Source organism: Mixophyes fleayi, chromosome 2 (genome assembly GCF_038048845.1).
Source record: "Mixophyes fleayi isolate aMixFle1 chromosome 2, aMixFle1.hap1, whole genome shotgun sequence".
Classification (NCBI taxonomy): domain Eukaryota; kingdom Metazoa; phylum Chordata; class Amphibia; order Anura; family Limnodynastidae; genus Mixophyes; species Mixophyes fleayi.
The window spans coordinates 376,912,297-376,932,959 of record NC_134403.1 but is presented as its reverse complement, the minus strand read 5'-3'; the positions used below and the strand labels follow the sequence as shown (position 1 = coordinate 376,932,959).

General features: G+C 45.1%; 1 protein-coding gene across 3 annotated transcripts in view; it reads left to right on the top strand.

Annotated features, from left to right (window-relative positions):
* The window catches only part of CRYAA (crystallin alpha A), a 33,984-nt gene extending 13,786 nt beyond the window's left edge, over positions 1-20,198 (top strand). For 2 of the 3 annotated variants that reach the window (XM_075197565.1, XM_075197564.1), the window contains exons 3-4: positions 19,004-19,126; positions 19,884-20,198. In XM_075197565.1, the coding sequence (XP_075053666.1) occupies positions 19,004-19,126; positions 19,884-20,093 (333 nt within the window). In that variant the 3' untranslated portion in view covers positions 20,094-20,198. Of the gene's footprint in view, positions 1-17,638; positions 17,863-19,003; positions 19,127-19,883 lie in introns of those variants that run through there. The other variant, XM_075197566.1, reaches the window with a different exon arrangement.
* Positions 20,199-20,663: the final 465 nt, after the last annotated feature.

The following is a 20,663-nucleotide window of genomic DNA, read 5'->3' as shown; positions in this document are numbered from 1 at the left end:
ACCCAAATTTATCTATCCTCTCCTGATCTCTCGACATCTGTGTTGTCCCGTGTAACTGACTGTCTTTCTGCCATTTCATCTTGGATGTCCTCTCACCAACTCAAACTTAATCTTTCTAAAACAGAGTTAATAATATTCCCACCCACCAACAAGAGCATACCTGACATTTCTATCTCTGTTGATAACATGATCATAAATCCCACCTCACAAGCTCGCTGCCTAGGTGTAATACTTGACTCACACCTATCCTTTGTTCCCCACATTGACTCTATATCTAAATCATGTTACATACATCTAAAAAACATTTCCATATTCGCACATATCTCACGCAAGACACTGCAAAAACCTTAATTCATGCACTTATCATCTCTCGCATTGACTATTGCAATTCCCTCCTCACTGGTCTTCCCCAAAACAGACTCAACCCCCTACAATCTATTTTGCACGCTGCGGCAAGATTGATTTTTCTTGCAAATCGTCATTCCTCTGTTGAATCACTCTGTACACTGGCTGCCTGTTTTCTACCGTATCCAATATAAAATACTTTTACTAACCTACAAGGCCATCAGCAAAGCTGCACCAACATAAATCTCCTCTCTTGTCTCAAAATATCTCCCAACTCGGCAACTCCGTTCTGCAAAAGATCTGCGTCTCTCATCCACCCTCATTACATCCTCCCATTCCCGGTTACAGGACTTTTTTCGGGCTGACCCACGCTATGGAATTCTCTACCTCGCACAATAAGACTCTCCTGTGGTCTACAAGCTTTCAATCGTTCTCTGAAAACCCACCTCTTCAGACAAGCTTATAATATTCCTCAACCACCCTCTTAACCTTACTACATTACCCTATTACCACCCGTTACACAATTTCACACAAGACAACTACCCCTTGACCAACATTGTTGTGTGACAGGATCATTTAGCTTATGAGTCACTTTTACCTTTGCAGTCTGGCTGGGCCGAAATGCAAAATGTAGACTTAACATCATGTATCAAACTCCCATTATCCCATACATTGTAAGCTTGTGAGCAGGGCCTTCTCACCTCTTTGTCTGTTTTACCCAGTTTGTTTATTAGTTTACTATGTTTGTCCCCAATTGTAAAGCGATACGGAATATGTTGGCGCTATATAAATAAATGATGATGATGATGATGAAGTAAAGAGCACATCTTTATAACCTTGTTTCTATTGTTTATAATGGGAGTACATTTTATCTAAATAAATTATATTTGTATAGAGGGTAATGTGCTGAACTTGCTGACTTTTTTCCCATTTTCTGAGAATTAGAAGAAGATTACATAAGTGGAGGACATTGAGGGAATTGATGTAATCTTGTAACAATAGGGGGCCGCTGCCATTTGAACACTTGTAGATTTTACCATAGTTGTCTTAGAATGATCACCATTTATGTTATAGTTGTCTTAGAATGAACTCATTGAACTCACTGAACTCATTGTCTTTCCTCCGCCCAGACTCCCATCCCACCATGACCTCTCTATTGTCGTCAATAACACCACCATCTCCTCTGTCACCCAACTTCGCTGCCTGGGTGTCACCCTTGACTCCTCTCTCTCTTTTGCCCCCCACATTCATTCCCTTGCCCAAGCCTGTCGCTTCCAACTACGCAACATCACCCGCATCCGTCCTTTTCTCTCTCAGGATGCCACCAAAACTATCATCCACGTACTCATCATCTTCCGCTTATTGTAACCTCCTCCTAACTGGCCTCCCCCACTCCCGTCTCTCCCCCCTCTGCTCTATACTCAATGCGGCCGCAAGACTCATCTTCCTCTCACGCCGCTCCTCCTCTGCCTCCCCTCTCTGCCTTGCCTTACACTGGCTCCCCTTCCCCTACAGAATCCTTTTCAAACTCCTCACCATCACTTACAAGGCTCTCTCCAACTCTACTGCCCCTTATATCTCTAACCTCCTCTCCATTCACACTCCTGCCCGCTCGCTGCGCTCGGCCAAAGACCGCCGCCACTCCTCCACCCTTATCACCTCTTCCCACTCCATTATCCAAGACTTTTCCCGTGCAGGCCCCCTTCACTGGAACGACCTCTCTCGTGCACTCAAAACTCACCTCTTCCTCAAAGCCTACCAACCATCTACTTAACCCCCATCTCCTCCCTTTAGCTCATCCTCCCTTCTCTCCTCTTGCCTCAACTGGCTTCTCTTGTGCCTGGTCTGTTTACCCTCCCTTAGAATGTAAGCTCGTATGAGCAGGGCCCCCTCCCCTCCTGTCTCCATACCTGTTCTTCCGCTCCGTCTTTACTGCATATGACTGGCCGTAGTTTCTGAAGTATTGGTACTTTTTGTTCATTGTTCTGTATGGTTTCACCCTGTATAGTCTACTGTTAGTACTGTGTGCGGCGCTGCGGATACCTTGTGGCGCCTAACAAATAAAGGATAATAATAATAAAGGATAATAGAATGATCACCGTTTATGTTATAGTTGTCTTAGAATGATCACTGTTTATGTTATAGTTGTGTTAGAATGATTACCGTTTATGTTATATGTCGTGAACATAGAGAGCTTGCAGTTATTTATAAGTGATAATTCGTAACTGCAGCGTAAATAGGTTGTATCAAATTAATCCATTGATAAGTTAGTGTTACAGTTAAAGACGCAGAGTCTGATGTAATTGTGTTTGATGGCTTTGCACACACCAGTGTGAACAGATAGAAGTGTCACCTGGGGGCAGTTCAAAGGACTCCCGGGGTGAGATCTAGACTATTTGTGACACTTGAATAGACTTTTAGGTACCGCTCAGCATGTGGTCTGGCTCAATGAGGCCATGTGCTAACATAGCCTATATGTAATACTGTATAGACAAAAAGAATTCAGTTTTAAAATATGCCACTTAAAATAAATAAAAGTAGTGATCAACCACATATTCCTCAATAGCATGATGAAGGGCAGCTCATATGTTAAATTAAGAATTCTGCCCCACAGAGAAATGAAGAAAAGGAGTGTAAGCTCTGCGAATGCACTGTACTTAGGCATGTTTGATATAGAAAAAATGTACAAAGTCATAGGGGATTTATTAATGGTAAAATTAGATCGATGTATCGCTGTCCAGGAAAAATATATCACATAGTAGAATTGGTTAGGAAATCAGGCAACATGTAAATTTGGTTTGAAAAAGTGTCCCAGGACACAACCCCCGATTAGCATCTGTGAAGACCGTCCCATTTCATGTTGCTTAAAAACCTGTGTGTGGAAAGGAGAATTTGTCAGCTTCTTGGGGTATCAATCTAATTGAAGGACTGTCCATCTTTCCTGCCTGCCCCAGGCATACAGATTATTATTTGTAAGTAATGCTCTGTACTTTCATCCCATTTGTTTTATAACTGTTTGCAATTTTTTATTTGTATGTCAAAACTTTATTCATTATTTTTGTTATCTCAATGCCCTGTACCGTTTGTATATTAAATCTAAAATTTAATAAGTTGCGTCCTTGATACTCTAAAGAATCCATAGCCTTTTTAGAAGAGATCGCTCGACCAGGTTAACCATTGGAATGCCAGTGTGTGCTCGCAAGCTTACAATCTATGGTACAATGGGAGTGTGAAACACAAGGACATGTGCTACATCATATTGCACACTGGACCAGCTAGAACACAAAGGTAAAAGTACTGAGTGGGCTGTGTTTGTACCAATGTTGGTCAGAGGGTTGTTGTCTTGTGTTAGCTGTGTAGAGCGTGGTAATAGGGGAGATTAAGATGGTGGTTCATCATAAGCTTGTCTGAAGAGGTGGGTTTTCAGAGAACGCTTGAAGGTTTGGAGACTAGAGGAAAGTCTTATTGTGCGTGGGAGGGAATTCCACAAAGTGGGTGCAGCCCGAAAAAAGTCATGTAACCGAGCATGGGAGGATGTGATGAGAGTGGAAGCGAGACGCAGATCTTGTGCAGAACGGAGGTGTCGAGTAGGGAGATATTTTGAGACAAGTGAGGAAATGTACGTTGGTGCAATTTTGATGACGGCCTTGTATATTAGTAGAAGAATTTTATATTGGATTCGTTGAAATACAGGCGACCAATGTAGAGACTGACAGTGACTCAGCAGAGGAAGAACGGTTTGCAAGGAAAATCAATCTAGCCGCTTCGTGCATAATAGATTGTAGGGGTTCAAGTTTGACTTTGGGAAGACGATGCGGAAGATAAGTGCATGAATTAAGGTTTTTGCGGTGTCTTGTGTGAGATATGTGCGTATTCTGGAAATGTTCTTTAGGTGTATGTAACATGATTTAGATATAGAGTTGATGTGGGGAATAAATGATAGTTGTGAGTCAAGGATAACACCTAGGCAGCGAGCTTGCGGGGTGGGATTTATGATCATGTTATCAACAGAAATAGAAATGTCAGGCAGGAAGCTTCTGTTTTTGGGTGGGAATATTTTTAATTCAGTTTTGTTCAGTGGATGTGACCTGTGGGTGCGATGTTCAGTGGTTGTGACCTCTGGGTGTGATGTTCAGTGGATGTGACCTGTGTGTGCGATGTTCTGTGGTTGTGACCTCTGGGTGCGATGTTCAGTGGATGTGACCTGTGTGTGCGATGTTCAGTGGTTGTGACCTCTGGGTGCGATGTTCAGTGGATGTGACCTGTGGGTGCAATGTTCAGTGGTTGTGACCTCTGGGTGCGATGTTCAGTGGATGTGACCTGTGTGTGCGATGTTCTGTGGATGTGACCTGTGTGTGCGATGTTCTGTGGTTGTGACCTCTGGGTGCGATGTTCAGTGGATGTGACCTGTGTGTGCGATGTTCAGTGGTTGTGACCTCTGGGTGCGATGTTCAGTGGATGTGACCTGTGGGTGCGATGTTCAGTGGATGTGACCTGTGGGTGCGATGTTCAGTGGTTGTGACCTCTGGGTGCGATGTTCAGTGGATGTGACCTGTGTGTGCGATGTTCTGTGGATGTGACCTGTGTGTGCGATGTTCTGTGGAAGTGACCTGTGTGTGCGATGTTCTGTGGAAGTGACCTGTGTGTGCGATGTTCTGTGGATGTGACCTGTGTGTGCGATGTTCTGTGGATGTGACCTGTGTGTGCGATGTTCTGTGGATGTGACCTGTGGGTACGATGTTCGGTGGATGTGACCTGTGGGTACAATGTTCGGTGGATGTGACTTGTGGGTGCGTTATTCGGTGGATGTGACTTGTGGGTGCGTTATTCGGTGGATGTGACTTGTGGGTGCAGTGTTCAGTGGATGTGACCTGTTGGCTCGATGTTCAGTGGATGTGACCTGTTGGTTTGATGTTTTGTGGATGTGACCTGTTGGTTCGATGTTCGGTGGATGTGACTTGTGGGTTTGATGTTCTGTGTATGTGACCTATGGGTGTGATGTTTGGTGGATGTGAATTGTGGGTTCCATGTTCGGTGGATATGACCTGTGGGTGCGTTGTTCGGTGGATGTGACCTGTGGGTGTGATGTTCGGTGGCTGTGACTTGTGGGTTCGATGTTCGGTGGATGTGACTTGTGAGTTCGATGTTCGGTGGATGTGACCTGTGGCTGTGACTTGTTCAGGGGATATGACTTTTGGATGTGTTGATCGGAAGGATGTGACTTGTTAGTGCAATGTTATAATGATGTGACTTGTGGGTGCGATGTTCAGTGGATGTGACCTGTGGATGCAATGTTATGATGATGTGACTTTTGGGTGCGGTGTTTGTTGGATTTGACCTGTGGGTGCAATGTTCGGAGGATGTAACTTGTGGATGCAATGTTCGTTGGCTCGGACCACTGCCTGCCATGCTGTGTGGATGGGAAGTTGAACATGAGAATGTATCTGTGATGGTTGAATAAGTGCCAAGATGATCTGTTCTCAGCACATAGTGACAAAGAGATAATCCATGGGCATCCAGCCTGGTAATTTTCCACCTCACTGAGTCCAGACAGAGGCTGTTTTCCCTACGTTAATACCAATGTCTTTAACTTTGTGAACATTACCTGTAATGCACCACAGAGGCCCCCTCCATTGTAATATTTCTGGGGCCCCAAAAATATAATAGCATAGAAATGGGGCTTATTAGCTTCTGTATCAGAACCACATGAGAATGCATTTTTGTGCATTTTTTTATGTAAAACTGCAATTTGTCTTTATGACTGTACTAGCCAGTTCTGAGTCTGGTCAGGTGCCGTCCCTGTGCCTTTGCTTCGGCACAGGGATGGGCAGCTGCCTCCTATGATGCTGCAGCTTTGGTTGCCCAACAATCAGATGCATCAGCTCCGGGCCCTGGGGAAGCGCTCTGCACATGCGCTTCCCGTTGCTTGGCAACAGGACGCTATTCCTGAATTCATAAATAGAGGAAGGGGGACCACGTAATTACCGGTGGCGGTGATGTGAGCAGCCATCGCCAGTAATTACGTGGTCCCCCTTCCTCCATTTATAGACAGTTCTGGCACCATTAGGGTGCCAGAGTATTGGGTCTCCATGCTCCAGCGCTTCCTGATTTGCATCCCAGCATCCAGCCTGACTTCTGTGTTTGACCTAGGCTACCACCTGATTCGCTCCTGCTTATCCCAACTGGTTTGGTTAATTGATCCCTGTGTCTGACTTCGGTTGCCTGACTACTCTTACGGATTGCCCTTCTGTACATCCACTTCTGCTCCGATTTGACTTGGCCTGCCTGACCTCTCCTTTGTGTACTTATCTGCCTGTCATGACTCTGTCTGCAGCCGGCCCTCGACCCTTGCCTGGACTTCATTCTGCCTTCCTGGGTTCCCCCCAGCCGGTACGCATCTCACGACCCTCTGTTAGTCTTCAGCCAAGTCTGTCCCCACCACTGGGGGCAACAGCGAATACCAGACTCTCAGAGCAGACTCCGGGTTTTGCAGTACCGGTTTGAGGGGTTCCTAACATTATAACCAGCCAAAAAGATTTACTCTTGAAGTGAGTAAACTATCTACTCGGTCCTATGGAACCTAGTCCGGCTCAAGTACTGGCAGGACAAATCCAGACCTTGTCCCAAATGGTCCAAGAGGTGTCTCAGCGGCAAGCTGTCCAAGAACAAGCGTCAAGAGCCTCACAAGCCACTCAGCCTTCTGTGGTGGAACCCAAAATGAACCTACCCGATCTCTTTTCGGGAGACTGCAGACTCTTCCGCAATTTTCGTTGAAGCTGCAAGCTCTATTTCAAACTAAGGCCACTTTCTCCCGGATCACCTCAGCAAAGAGTGCGAATTATTATCTCCCTTCTTCAAGGGGATCCTCAATCTTGGACATTCAGCTTGGATCCTAACAGTCCTCAGCTGCAATCCATGGACGCATTCTTTCAAGCTCTCGGTTTGATCTATGACGACCCGGATAGAGTGGCCTCTGCAGAAGCGCAACTGCGGTCCTTAACGCAAGGACGACGTTCTGCTGAAGATTACTGCTCCAACTTCAGGCGTTGGTCCTCAGACTGTGAATGGAATGATCCAGCTCTTCGTAGTCATTTCTGATTGGATCTGTCCGAACGAATTAAGGATGCGCTTGTCCAGTATCCTACTACTGGATCGCTAGAGGAACTTATGCAATTAGCCATTCAAATTGACAGAAGATACAGAGAAAGGGAAGCTGAGAAGGAAAATCCTTCGGCCTTTTCACCTGTGCCTTCTCCAACCTCTCCCATTGATCAAGTGGAACCAATGCAACTGGGTGTATATCGGTTGTCTTCAGAAGAACGCACTCGGAGACGGAATCTGGGCCTCTGCTTATACTGCGGAGAGAAGGGCCATTTGCTCCGTTCTTGCCCCGTCAGACCGGGAAAAGACCAGGCCAAGTGAACATGGAGAGAGTAGACTTAGGCCTACAGGTAATCTCTCCGAAGGATTCCCTACTAATACCTGCCCAACTCTTGTATGGTGGACAGGAAATTTCTATTCCTGCATTTGTGGATAGTGGAGCCGCTGGAAACTTTTTGACGCTTGCCCGGTCCCTGGGTTTCTCAGCTGTTCCTCTGGAAACTACTATTTTTGTACACGGGCTAGATGGGAATCGCTTGAACAAAGGTGAGATCCATCATTGCTCACCTCCTCTTCTGCTGAAGATGTTTGCCCTTCACTCCGAGACCATCTCTCTGTACTTAATTTATTGTCCTCCGGTACCTCTTATCCTGAGTTATCCGTGGTTGGCCCTCCATAATCCCAGTATCGATTGGACTACAAGTGAGATAACCAGGTGGAGCTCTCTGTGCTCCTCCTCTTGTTTATCCTTGTCACTTCGGGTTACTCATACTTACCCAGAGCAGCTACCCTTTCCTTATCGGGAATTCCTCAATGTTTTTTCCAAGAAGGAAGCAGATATTCTCCCTCCTCATCGGGAGTAGAACTGTGCGATCTTATCCCAGGTTCCAAATTACCCAAGGGAAGGTTATACGTCCTGTCTATTCCAGAGACATTAGCCATGGAATCATACGTAGAGGAAAATCTGCGAAAAGGCTTTATTAGGCCTTCCAATTCACCTGCTGTGGCAGGTTTCTTCGTTGTGGCCAAGAAGGACGGCAGCCTGAGGCCCTGTATTGACTACCACGGGTTGAATAAGATAACCATAAAAAACACATACCCTTTGCCACTTATGTCGGTCATCTTTGACCAGCTTAAGGGAGCCAGGATCTACTCTAAGATTGACCTCCGAGGAGCATACAGCCTGATTCGTATCTGTGAAGGCGACAAGTGGAAAACAGACTTCAATACCCAAACAGGCCACTATGAATACCTCGTCATGCCTTTCGGCCTCAGTAACACTCCAGCCGTCTTTCAAGACCTAATTAATGACGTCCTTCGTCAATTTCTGTGCTCCTTTGTAGTCGTCTACCTAGATGACATCCTGATTTATTCTCAGTCCCTTAAACAACATCGTGAATATGAACAACTAGTTCTTTGGAAACTCCGCCATCCTCACCTCTACGCTTAATTAGAAAAATGCGAGTTCGGGGTCTCCACATTCACATTTTTGGGGTATGTCATCTCTCTGGGAGGATTCGCCATGGATCCCGTGAAGGTGCAGGCCATTCTCGAATGGGTGCGACCCTCGAATAAAGCAATACAAAGGTTCCTAGGGTTTGCTAACTATTAAAAAACATTTGTCAGCTCCTTTTCTTCTCTCGTTGCTCCTATCACAGCCTTGACCCGCAAGGGAGCTGATACAAAAAACTGGTCTCCAATTGCTATCTCTGCCTTCGAAGCCTTGAAACAGGCCTTTGTGTCAGCACCTGTGCTTAGACATCCAAATCCTGACCTTCCATTTATCATTGAAGTGGATGCCTCTGATGTGGGTGTGGGAACGGTGCTATCCCAAAAAGACTTGAAGGACCATCGCCTTCATCCCTGTGCCTACTTATCTCGAAGATTTTCTTCTGCCGAGGGACATTACAATGTTGGCAATCGGAAGTTGCTGGCCGTCAACTGGGGATTGGAGGAATGGCGCCACTGGCTTGAAGGTGCTAAATACGTAATCACAGTATATACCGATCACAAGAACCTGTCCTACATAGAGTCTGCCAAAAGGTTAAATTCTAGGCAGGCGCGGTGGTCTCTCTTCTCCCGTTTTCGCTTCGTTATCACCTACCGACCTGGCTCAAAGAACCTCAGAGCTGATGCCTTGTCTCTCAGTTTTGTCTCTTCTCAAGCTCCAGTCTCTGAACCCTGTTTCATTGTTCCCACTTCCTCTATTTTGATTGAGTGTCATAACAACAAGACTTCTGGACATCCCGGTGTTACAAAGACCATCAAAATCATTTCTCGTGTTGTCTGGTGGCCATCATTATCTGCGGATGTTAGAGAATATATTTTATCTTGCGATCTCTGTTCCAAAAACAAGATTCCCCGGAAATATCCTACTGGCTTATTGTTGCCTTTGCCTGTTCCAGTCAGACCATGGACCCACTTGTCCATGGACTTTATTGTCGACTTACCTCCATCTTCCGGGTGCAACACGATTTGGGTAACAGTGGATCCGTTCAGTAAAATGGCTCATTTTATCCCTTTGACTAAATTACCTTCTGCACGCACGCTGGCTTCATTATTCATCAAACGTGTTTCATCTCCATGGTCTTCCTGAAAATATTGTGTCCGATCGCGGGTCTCAGTTCATTGAAGCTTTCTGGAGATCGTTTTGCTCATTGCTAGGTATTAGTCTAAGGTTATCATCTGCCTACCATCCACAGTCTAATGGACAAACTGAATCAGTCACTAGCACAATATCTGCGATTGTATATATCAAAAAACCATGACAACTGGGTGGATCTTCTTCCATGGGCTGAGTTTGCCTACAATAATGCATGTCACTCCTCATCCCAGCACTCTCCTTTCTACTGCAACCTTGGGTATCATCCCAGAGCCAATTCTTTGTCTGCTGATAAACCATCAGAATATAGGTCTACGGCCAGCCGGTTTAGGAGGATCTGGAGTTTGGTTCATCAGTCCTTACTTCGGGCCTCCTTTAGGACCAAAGTTTTTGCTGACCTGCACCGTTCTGCCTGTTCTTTCAAGGTTGGAGATCTTGTGTGGTTATCTACTCGGAATATCAGACTTCGCCAAACGTGCAAGAAACTTGGACCCAAGTTTATCGGACCTTTTCCCATCCTGAAACAAGTCAACCCAGTGTCGTTCAGACTGAAACTTCTGGAATCCTTAAGAATGCCCAACACATTCCACTGTTCCCTGTTGAAACCCGTTTTTTCCTCCAAAAAGTTCGGACACCGACAGCCTTCTAAGCCTCCACCTGTATCTATCGACGGACATCAAGAATTTGAGATCGAGAGAATCCTGGACTCGAAGAAAGTTCAGGGCCAAATTCATTTTCTTGTCCATTGGAAGGGGTACAGCCCCGAAAAATGGTCGTGGGTACCGCTAAGAAATCGACACTCAGATAGGTTACTTACTGAGTTCTCTAAAAGATTTCCCGGAAAACCAGGTTGTCGGGGTCCCTTGACCCCTCCTCAAGGGGGGGGTACTGTCATGAGCCGAGGCGCCCGACGACTCTGCCCGCGCGTCCCGGCCGTCATCATGACGACCGGGACGTCACTTGTCCCGGCCGTTGCCAAGGCAACAGTCGGGACGCTTTCATTGTGCAGCGCCACGCTCCGGCATTTAGGACAGCCGGGCGCGTGCGCAAATAATTAAAAGGGGCCAGCTGGATAATTATCTTCCCTGGGAATGCTTCTCTCCCATTGCCATGCTGCTATTTAAGGCAGTAAGGGGCAAAGCCTTCCTGCCGGTTATAGTTCCTGCTTGCTGCATACTAAGCCTGCTGTGTCCCTTGCTATCTGTTTAAATTTGATTCTGATAATTGTTGCCGACTCTTGCCTTGTTTACTGCCTACGATTGATTGCCTGTGCCCTTCGACCTTCTGCCTGGACTCTTACGCTGCTGTTCTGCCTGTGACCTCTGACCTCGGCTTGTCTATTGGATACTCTGCTGCCGGCCCTCGACCCTTGCCTGGACTTCATTCTGCCTTCCTGGTTTCCCCCAGCCGGTACGCATCTCACGACCCTCTGTTAGTCTGCAGCCAAGTCTGTCCCCACCACTAGGGGCAACAGCGAATGCCAGACTCTCAGAGCAGACTCCGGGTTTTGCCGTACCGATTTGAGGGGTTCCTAACACTGCCCACACAGTTCCGACCCGGATTGCCTGACCATTCTATTCCATCTAGTTGCTTCGCTGATAACTCTCTTTGAGGACCGTGACCTGTGTGTCTCCCACAGCAAAATCCAAACTCCATTGCGGGGGTCCCTGATACCGGAGGTACATTAGACTTTACACCTCTCTATTGAGTTGAGTCAATATCAGCAAGTAACCATCTTGTCTCATACAGATGGTGACAATATGTTCTGGCCATGCCTTTAGATGGAACAGGTGAACCCACTGCCCATGACCTTCTTCTAAATCTCGCCTGCCGTGTTGAGCAGCAAGAGGTGGACCAAGGCTGGCTGGTGCAATGTGCCAAGGGGTAGTGTCCCACCTTGATTCTCTGCTAGGTTCCCTGGTAACTCCCCAAGCTGTCACCACTCCAACGTCTTCTGCCTCTACCACCGCTTCTTCCTCCATGTTACGCATTCCTTCAACCGAGAAGTATGATGGTGATCCCAAGAGATGCAGGGGATTTTTAAACCAGTGCGATATTCACTTTGAATGTAATTCTGATGCCTTTCCTTTAGAGAGAACCTAAGTTGCTTCAGAGTTTTCCATTATGGGAGAATAATGATCCCCTCCTTGAAAATTCTGACTCCTTTATAGACACTTTTCAAAAGATTTTTGATGAGCATGGTCATGTCTCCTCTGCCGCTTCAAGCCTTTTGAATCTCCGTCAGGAATTTTCACCTGTTGGCCTATATGCAGTGCGTTTCTGCACTCTAGCATCTGAACTACTCTGGAATAATGCGGCTTTGGATGCTACTTTTTGGCAGGGCCTCATGGACCGCATAAAAGATGAACTTGTCTCCAGGGAGCTTCCTTGCATCTCCATCTGCCTATCCAGACCTTGCCCCAGTCACTTTCTCTCACCACTGTAGATAGCAATTGCACCAGCAACGGTTCCATCTTCAATGTTACTTCTCCTGTGTGTTTGTCGATAAGAGCTTTGCATCAAGAGTGGATTCAGTTTCTGGTACTGCCCCAGTCAGTTAATCCTCTCATTTTGGCTTTACCATGACTATGTGTCCATACCTCCCTGTTTGACTGGGGTCAGGCTCAAGTCATTTCTTTGGGGCCTCAGTGTCACAAGTGATGCCTCACCTTGATTCGTCCTTCAGAATCTTGAACCTCCTGTCATATTCTTTAAGCCTTCTCTTGCCACTGCTTACAGTGCCTTCAGAGATGTTTTCAGCAAGATTCCTTTTCATCACCCTTGGGACTGTCCAATTGAATTGATACCAGGCAACCAGATTCCCAGAGGTAGAACTTATCCCCTTTCTCTTCCAGAGGCCCAAGCTATGTCTCAGTATATTGTAGAAAACCTACAGTGCAGTTTCATCAGGAAATCCTCCTCATCCGCTGGTATGGGATTCTTCTTTATAAAGAAGGAGGACGGGTCTCTTCGCCCATGTATAGAATATCACCAGCTGAACAAGATTATCATGAAAAACTGCAAACTATTCGACAGGATTAGTGGCGCCCAAATTTTCTCTAAATTGGATCTTCATGGGGTCTACAATCTAATCCATATCTGTGGATTGGAATGAGTGGAAAACCGCCTTTAATACCCGAGATGGGCATTAAAAGTACCTCGTAATGCCTTTTGGTCTTTGTAATACCCCAGCTGTTATTCAGTCATTTGTCAACAATATTTTCCGCTACCTTTTATGTGTTTCGGTGGTGGTCTATCTCAATGACATTCTGATCTATTTGCAGGATCTTCCTTCTCATCGAATTCATGTCATGGAGGTACTTTCTCGTCTCCACAGTCATCGGCTATATTGCAATCTGGAGAAATGCATCTTCGACTTCTCTCAAGTTCCATTTCTTGGTTTCGTGGTGCCTGGTTACGGGTTACAAATGGACCCCAAGGAGGTGGCAGCTATGAACAATTTGCCGCAGCCACAAGGCCTCAAAGCCATTCAGCGATTTGCAGGCTTTGCCAATTACTATCGGTAGTTCATCAAGGGGTTTTCTACTATCATCACCCCTATTACTGCCCTCACCCGAAAATCTGCCAACCCCAAGAATTGGTCTCCTGAGGCTGTGGCAGCCTTCAACCTTTTAAAAAGGGCTTTCTCTTCTGCACCTGTTCTCTCTCAGCCAGATCAACAAAGATCGTTCTTTTTAGAGATCGACCCCTCCTCTGTTTGAGTTGGAGCAGTTCTCTTCCAAAAGTCTTCTTCCGGCATCCACCACCCTTGTGGCTTCTTCTCTAAAAGGTTTTCTCCCAAAGAGAAAAATTATGGGGTTGGTGATAAGGAGCTCTTTGCCATTTAATTGGCGCTCTTTCCCGTTCCTTTGATAACTCTGATCTCCTCTCTCCAGCTAAACCACAACCGATTTTGGACCCACCAGTATTGTGGCCTTAACTAAAATTGCCGCTAAGACTCCGCCCCAAGGCTGCACATATCTGGAACTGCAGTTGCGGCTCAAAGCCTTACATTGGGCGCACTCGTCTAAGATAGCCGCTCATGCTGGGATCAAGAAGACTTATGCCTTTCCACAGCAGCGTTATTGGTGGCCCACTCTCTACCCTGATATTTGCAAATTTGTGTCAGCTTGTGTGATCTGTGCCCAGAACAAGAATCCCAGGCATGCACCTTTTGGATTGCTTCATCCTCTTCCTATCCCTGACCCTCCCCAACTTTCCCCCCAGCGGTGGCTTTACTACCATTTGGGTCGTGGTCAATAGATTTTCTAAGATGGCACACTTCGTTCCTCTGGTCGGTCTTCCTACAGCTTCTCAGCTAGCTCACATCTTTATTAAGAAGATCTTCAAACTTCATGGTGTCCCTTGTGAAATTATCTCGGAACGGGGTCTCCAATTTGTATCCCATTTTTGGAGGGCGTTTTGTAAAACTTTGAATTTGGGCTTAAAATTCTCTTCTAGTTATCATCAGACCGAGCAGGTAAACTAGGACCATATGGCTTTCTTTAAAGTGTTTTCTTCCAATAATAATAAGTGAACTGTGTTAACCTTCTCCCTTGAGCAGAGTTTTCCCATAATTTTCATGTCCACGAATCCAATGGCCTCTCCCCCTCTTTCTCTGTATTTGAGGTTCAACCCAACCTTCCGGACTTCTCTTCATGTATCTTCCTCTGTTCCCTCCGCGATGCTATGGTACGGGACTTTTCTCATATTTGGTCTGTGACCGATGCTAGGCTGTTGGAATTCTCCCAACATTACAAACGCGTTGCTGACCGTCATCAGAAGCGTATGCTTGTGCTCCATGTTGGTGACAAAGTCTGTCTATGCAAACAAGGCGCATCAGCTTGCCTTCTATGATGTGGCCGTGTCTGGTTGCCTGGCAACCAGGCGCATCAACTCCTGCCGCCCGGGGAAGCACTCTGCGCATGTGCTTCCCATTGCTAGGCAACAGGACACTATTCCTGGACCCGGCAGTTCCTCATGTTACCGCCGCTGGTAATTACGTGGTCCCCTTTCCTCTATTTATGAACAGCTCTGGCACCATTAGAGTGCCAGAGTATTGGGTCCCCATTCTCCAGTACTTCCTGATTTGCTTGCCAGCATCCAGACTGACTTTGCGTTTGACCTAGGCTACTACCTGACTTATCCATATTGGTTTGGTTAATTGATCCGTGTGTCTGACTACTCTTACGGATCATTATTTAGAAACGAAGAAAAAAGATGACCAATTGGGGCACTCTTTTAATGGGTGTAGACATATATATTGTTATTGTATTTATATGTATATGTAAGATGTAATAAAAACAAACTTTATTCGTATCTGATTAAAAACAATTACCTAATAGTGAAATATTAAAAAATGATGATTGAGACACACATGGATATGAGTACAAATTCAGTTAAGATAGACACAATTTAATTGTCTAGCCGCGATGCTACTCTATATATCTTGAGATTTGTTTAGTTAAATTCTTAAATAGATCCACCTTATTTAAATGGTTCAGAACCCCTGACCAGATTCTTATGCTATATGTAGCCCCTAATTCTGCATCTGTACAATAGGTTCCTAGGCATGTGATCTAACACAGAATTGTATGAATTCCAATTAACCCTCAAGAGTCTGTTCTAGGAAATAATATTTTCACAGATTTATGATAATCTACTTGTGGGTTTGTAAAGTTGATTATCCTCTAATAAGGAACTGAGTACAATTGGACCTGAAAGAATATTCACTGAAACTATCTTGGCTTAACTCCCTTAAATAGTGCCACTATAAAAAGACATAAGGAGCGTGGGTAGGGATTGTCTAATGCTATATAGGATTATCCAGTATTGCACTATGGTGCGATATGGATCTGGGGTTCCCCATCCTGTATCTGTGATATCTGAGCTGGGGTTCCACATGCTGAATATGTGATATCTGAGCTGGGGTTCCCCATCCCTTTATCTGTGATATCTGATCTGGGGTTCCATATCCTGTATCTGTGATATCTGAGCTGGGGTTCCCCATCCCTTTATCTGTGATATCTGAGCTGGGGTTCCCCATCCTGTATCTGTGATATCTGAGCTGGGGTTCCCCATCCTCTATCTGTGATATCTGAGCTGGGGTTCCACATCTTGTATCTGTTATATCTGATCTGGGGCTCCACATCTTGTATCTGTGATATCTGATCTGGGGCTCCACATCCTGTATATGTAATATCTGAACTGGGGTTCCACATATTGTATCTGTGATATCTGAGCTGGGGTTCCACATGCTGTATCTGTGATATCTGAGCTGGGTTTCCACATGCTGTATCTGTGATATCTGAGCTGGGGTTCCACATGGTGTATATGTGATATCTGAGCTGGGGTTCCCCATCCTGTATCTGTGATATCTGATCTGGGGTTCCACATCCTGTACCTGTGATATCTGATCTGGGGTTCCACATCCTGTACCTGTGATATCTGAACTGGGGTTCCACATATTGTATCTGTGATATCTGAGCTGGGGTTCCACATCCTGTATCTGATATCTGAGCTGGGGTTCCACATGCTGTATCTGTGATATGTGAGCTGGGGTTCCACATGGTGTATATGTGATATCTGAGCTGGGGTTCCCCATCCTGTATCTGTGATATCTGAGCTGGGGTTCCACATCCTGTATCTGTGATATCTGAGCTGGGGTTCCACATCCTGTATCTGTGATATCTGAGCTGGGGTTCCACATCCTGTATCTGTGATATCTGATCTGGGGCTCCACATCCTGTCTATGTGATATCTGAGCTGTGGTTCCCCATCCTGTATCTGTGATATCTGAGCTGGGGTTCCACATCCTGTATCTGTGATATCTGATCTGGGGTTCCACATGGTGTATATATGATATCTGAGCTGGGGTTCCCCATCCTGTATCTATGACATCTGATCTGGGGTTCCCCATCCTGTATCTGTGATATCTGAGCTGGGGTTCCACATGCTGTATCTGTGATATCTGAGCTGGGGTTCCACATGCTGTATCTGTGATATCTGAGCTGGGATTCCACATGCTGTATCTGTGATATCTGAGCTGGGGTTCCACATCCTGTATATGTGATATCTGAGCTGGGGTTCCACATGGTGTATATGTGATATCTGATCTGAAGTTCCCCATCCTATATCAGTGATATCTGATCTGGGGTTCCCCATCCTGTATCTGTGATATCTGAACTAGGGTTTCACATCCTCTATCTGTGATATCCTATCTGAAGTTCCACATCCTGTATCTGTGATATCTGAGCTCAGGTTCCACATGCTGTATCTGTGAGATCTGATCTGGGGTTCCACATCCTGTATCAGTGATATCTTACAATAATATAATTTCCTGCTTTTAATAATTCTCACTTGGCTTCTTTGATTCTAATATTGTTTTGAAGGGAAATGTGCTGGCACAGTAGAAGCTGGCAGGGTGTAGACAGTGAGCCACGGGTCAGACAGAGAAATGTGCTGACCTTGAGTGTGGATGAGGTAATGTCTCTCTGTAGGGCTCTATCTAATCCGTCCCCCTGTGAGTGTTTAATCCCCCCTCTCTCTCAGCTCTTAGTGGGGTATTTAAAGAGGATGGCTGAGCCATGTACCTCATTGGCCTGTGTCTGGCTTAAGTCTGAACCATGGACATCACCATTCAGCACCCCTGGTTCAAGCGTGCATTGGGGCCCTTCTACCCCAACCGCCTCTTTGATCAGATGTTCGGAGAAGGGATGTTCGATTATGACCTGTATCCTTTCTTTTCTTCCACCGTCAGCCCCTACTATAGGCAAAGCCTCTTCAGGGGATACATGGATTCTGGCATTTCTGAGGTGAGAAATCACAAACCAATTCTCTGATACCCCTAGACCCAAGATTGCCCATCTTCTATGATCAGTAGAATTGGACCCTTAGGTGTATTATAATATGTCTAGTCAATGTAGTCATTTAGATTTAGTGTCATGGAATCCTCTACAGAGACTTTATAATTGTAATGGTCACATAACCATTTTGATGTATATAATGTTATATTAATTGTTGTTGTGATCAGCACGGTGGCTCAGTGGTTAGCACTTCTGCCTCACAGCACTGGTGTCATGAGTTCAATTCCCAACCATGGCCTTATCTGTGCGGAGTTTGTATGTTCTCCCCATGTTTGCGTGGGTTTCCTCCGGGTGCTCTGGTTTGCTCCCACACTCCAAAAACATACTAGAAGTTTAATTGGCTGCTATTAAAATTGACCCTAGTCTGTGTGTCTGTCTGTGTGTATGTTAGGGAATTTAGACTGTAAGCTCCAATGGGGCAGGGACTGATGTGAATGAGTTCTCTGTACAGCGCTGCAGAATTAGTGGTGCTATATAAATAACTAATGATGATGTTTAGTTCACAGTTATGGCATCGCACCTGAATGGTACCGTAGATTCTTTACATCTGTAGTCCTCAGTTTTAAGACATATGAAGAGTAAATAGTTGAGCTTCCCCAAGCACCCCTTGTACTTATCTTATCAAAAAAATCTGGAATTTACATCTATTGCATTAGTATAAGATTGCAGCCCAACTGAATCCATGTCTGTGAGCTTTATACAAACTGCCAGGTGGCCATAAGACAAAGACAAATTTCTAGGTTAAATTATAACTTTAGTCTTTGGGTTCCTGTATAGGAAACAATTCCCTATATTTATGTCTTGTTATTAAAAGACGCAGCAAGAAGCCTGTCAAATATTGGGAGCTTTAACATTCTAAATATATTAATATACTCTTATATTGTGATATATGCAGATATTTTCATTTCTAATTTTTCATCTAAAGCTGGTTGACGTTGACACTGAAATGCTAAGTTATGAGTTATTTTATATGGCAGGGAAATGATAGAATGATCTCTATGAATGCACTCGGATAACTATCTCTGAGGGCGATATACCCAGATGTGTAGCCCGCTGTTCAGCTTATAGTGACCGTTTCCTCCATTTACAGGTGCGTTCAGACCGCGATCGTTTCATCATTAACCTGGATGTGAAGCATTTCTCACCTGAAGATCTGAGTGTGAAACTGTTGGATGACTTTGTGGAGATTCATGGAAAGCACAGTGAGCGACAGGTAGGTGTCAGTCAGTGGTCTTAGTAGCCAAGCTGTCAGTTAATCGCTGCTCTATCCCAGTTGTGTGACTTACAATGTAACAAGATTAATGGTCTTCATCACAAATGTGGTCTTTAAAATTACACTATATTTTTTTACATTAAAATTCTTTGAATTAATCTAGAAAACTATTCACCAATTTCACTAAATCTGGATGTAACTTTAGCCCCTCCCACTACTAAGATCACTTCTGTCATTATGTTATTATATAGGTTTTTGTTCTAGTTCAACGCTTGTGAATCATGTGTTTATGTCACTCAGGAGAATCCATCCAAAATGTAAATATTCTAACCCTGGAGAATCCTGAGATCCACTGAGTCCAGTCACAGATTAGCTGTATTTAAACGTCGGCATGAAACTCCACCTATTTTTGTGACATCACACGCTGAGTTCCCTCGTCCCATATAAGTGAACAGACTCCAAACTGGAAGCTTTAGTAGATATCATGAAGTGGCCAACTTGGGAGGGAAAGAGGGCCGGGTAGGTTTACATTAAGTCTACTAACAGAATTTACTGGGACACACTATGGAGGACTGGGAGATGTGGAAGGAAGATTCGTTGTGCAATGTCATGAAGTTATCCTCATGAAATAGTGAAACACCCAAAACACTTCTTTTATGTATTGCTGCAATATGAGTGATGGGGTGAAAAAAAATTGATGTTTTCTGTACTAAAAAGATTGTTTACACAAGATTACTAACCTGATATCTCTGTGCAGGATGATCATGGATACATTTCCAGGGAATTTCATCGCCGTTATCGCCTCCCACCAAATCTGGACCAGTCCTCAATCAGCTGCTCTCTCTCTGCCGATGGGATTTTGATCTTCTCAGGTCCCAAAATGACGTCCAGCCTGGACTCAAGCCACAGCGAGAGACCCATCCCTGTATCCCGAGAGGAGAAGCCCACTTCAGCTCCTTCTTCTTAAATATCTGGCTCCTCAACTTCCTGTCAATATCAATGGTCCTCTCCTCATACCCCAACCTGCTTTCTACCCCAGGGCCAAATATGCAATAAAGATATCATCACATCACCTGCTCTTTGTCTGTCATTTATTCTATGTTATAATGAGATGTTGAAGCTGCATGATTTGGGGCTGTGGGCAACAGAATGGGTAGTTGACGAGATAATGCAATGAGAGACCCATTCCCTATTATCAGAAGCTGGATTGGGTCAGATGTTAGAGAAAGGTTCCATGTTTGGAAGCTAAATAAGCAGCATTGGTTGGAGTTATCTTTAAGTGGCCACTCTGAGAATGAACACCACTTGCAGGGTTTAATCAAAGAGGATTTCAACACAATTGGGTCTGTGCAAACATATGTTCTCTCTGTAAGGAGGGGGGGGGGTTAAGAACAGGGAAAACACATTCACAGCCAATGCAGAGAAATGTATAAATGTAACACTTATACAGTAACGTGACATTAACATGTTAGGTGCATGCTGAAACACACACATACCTACTCACAGGTAACAGGTTGTATAACTAATCAGGTTTTCC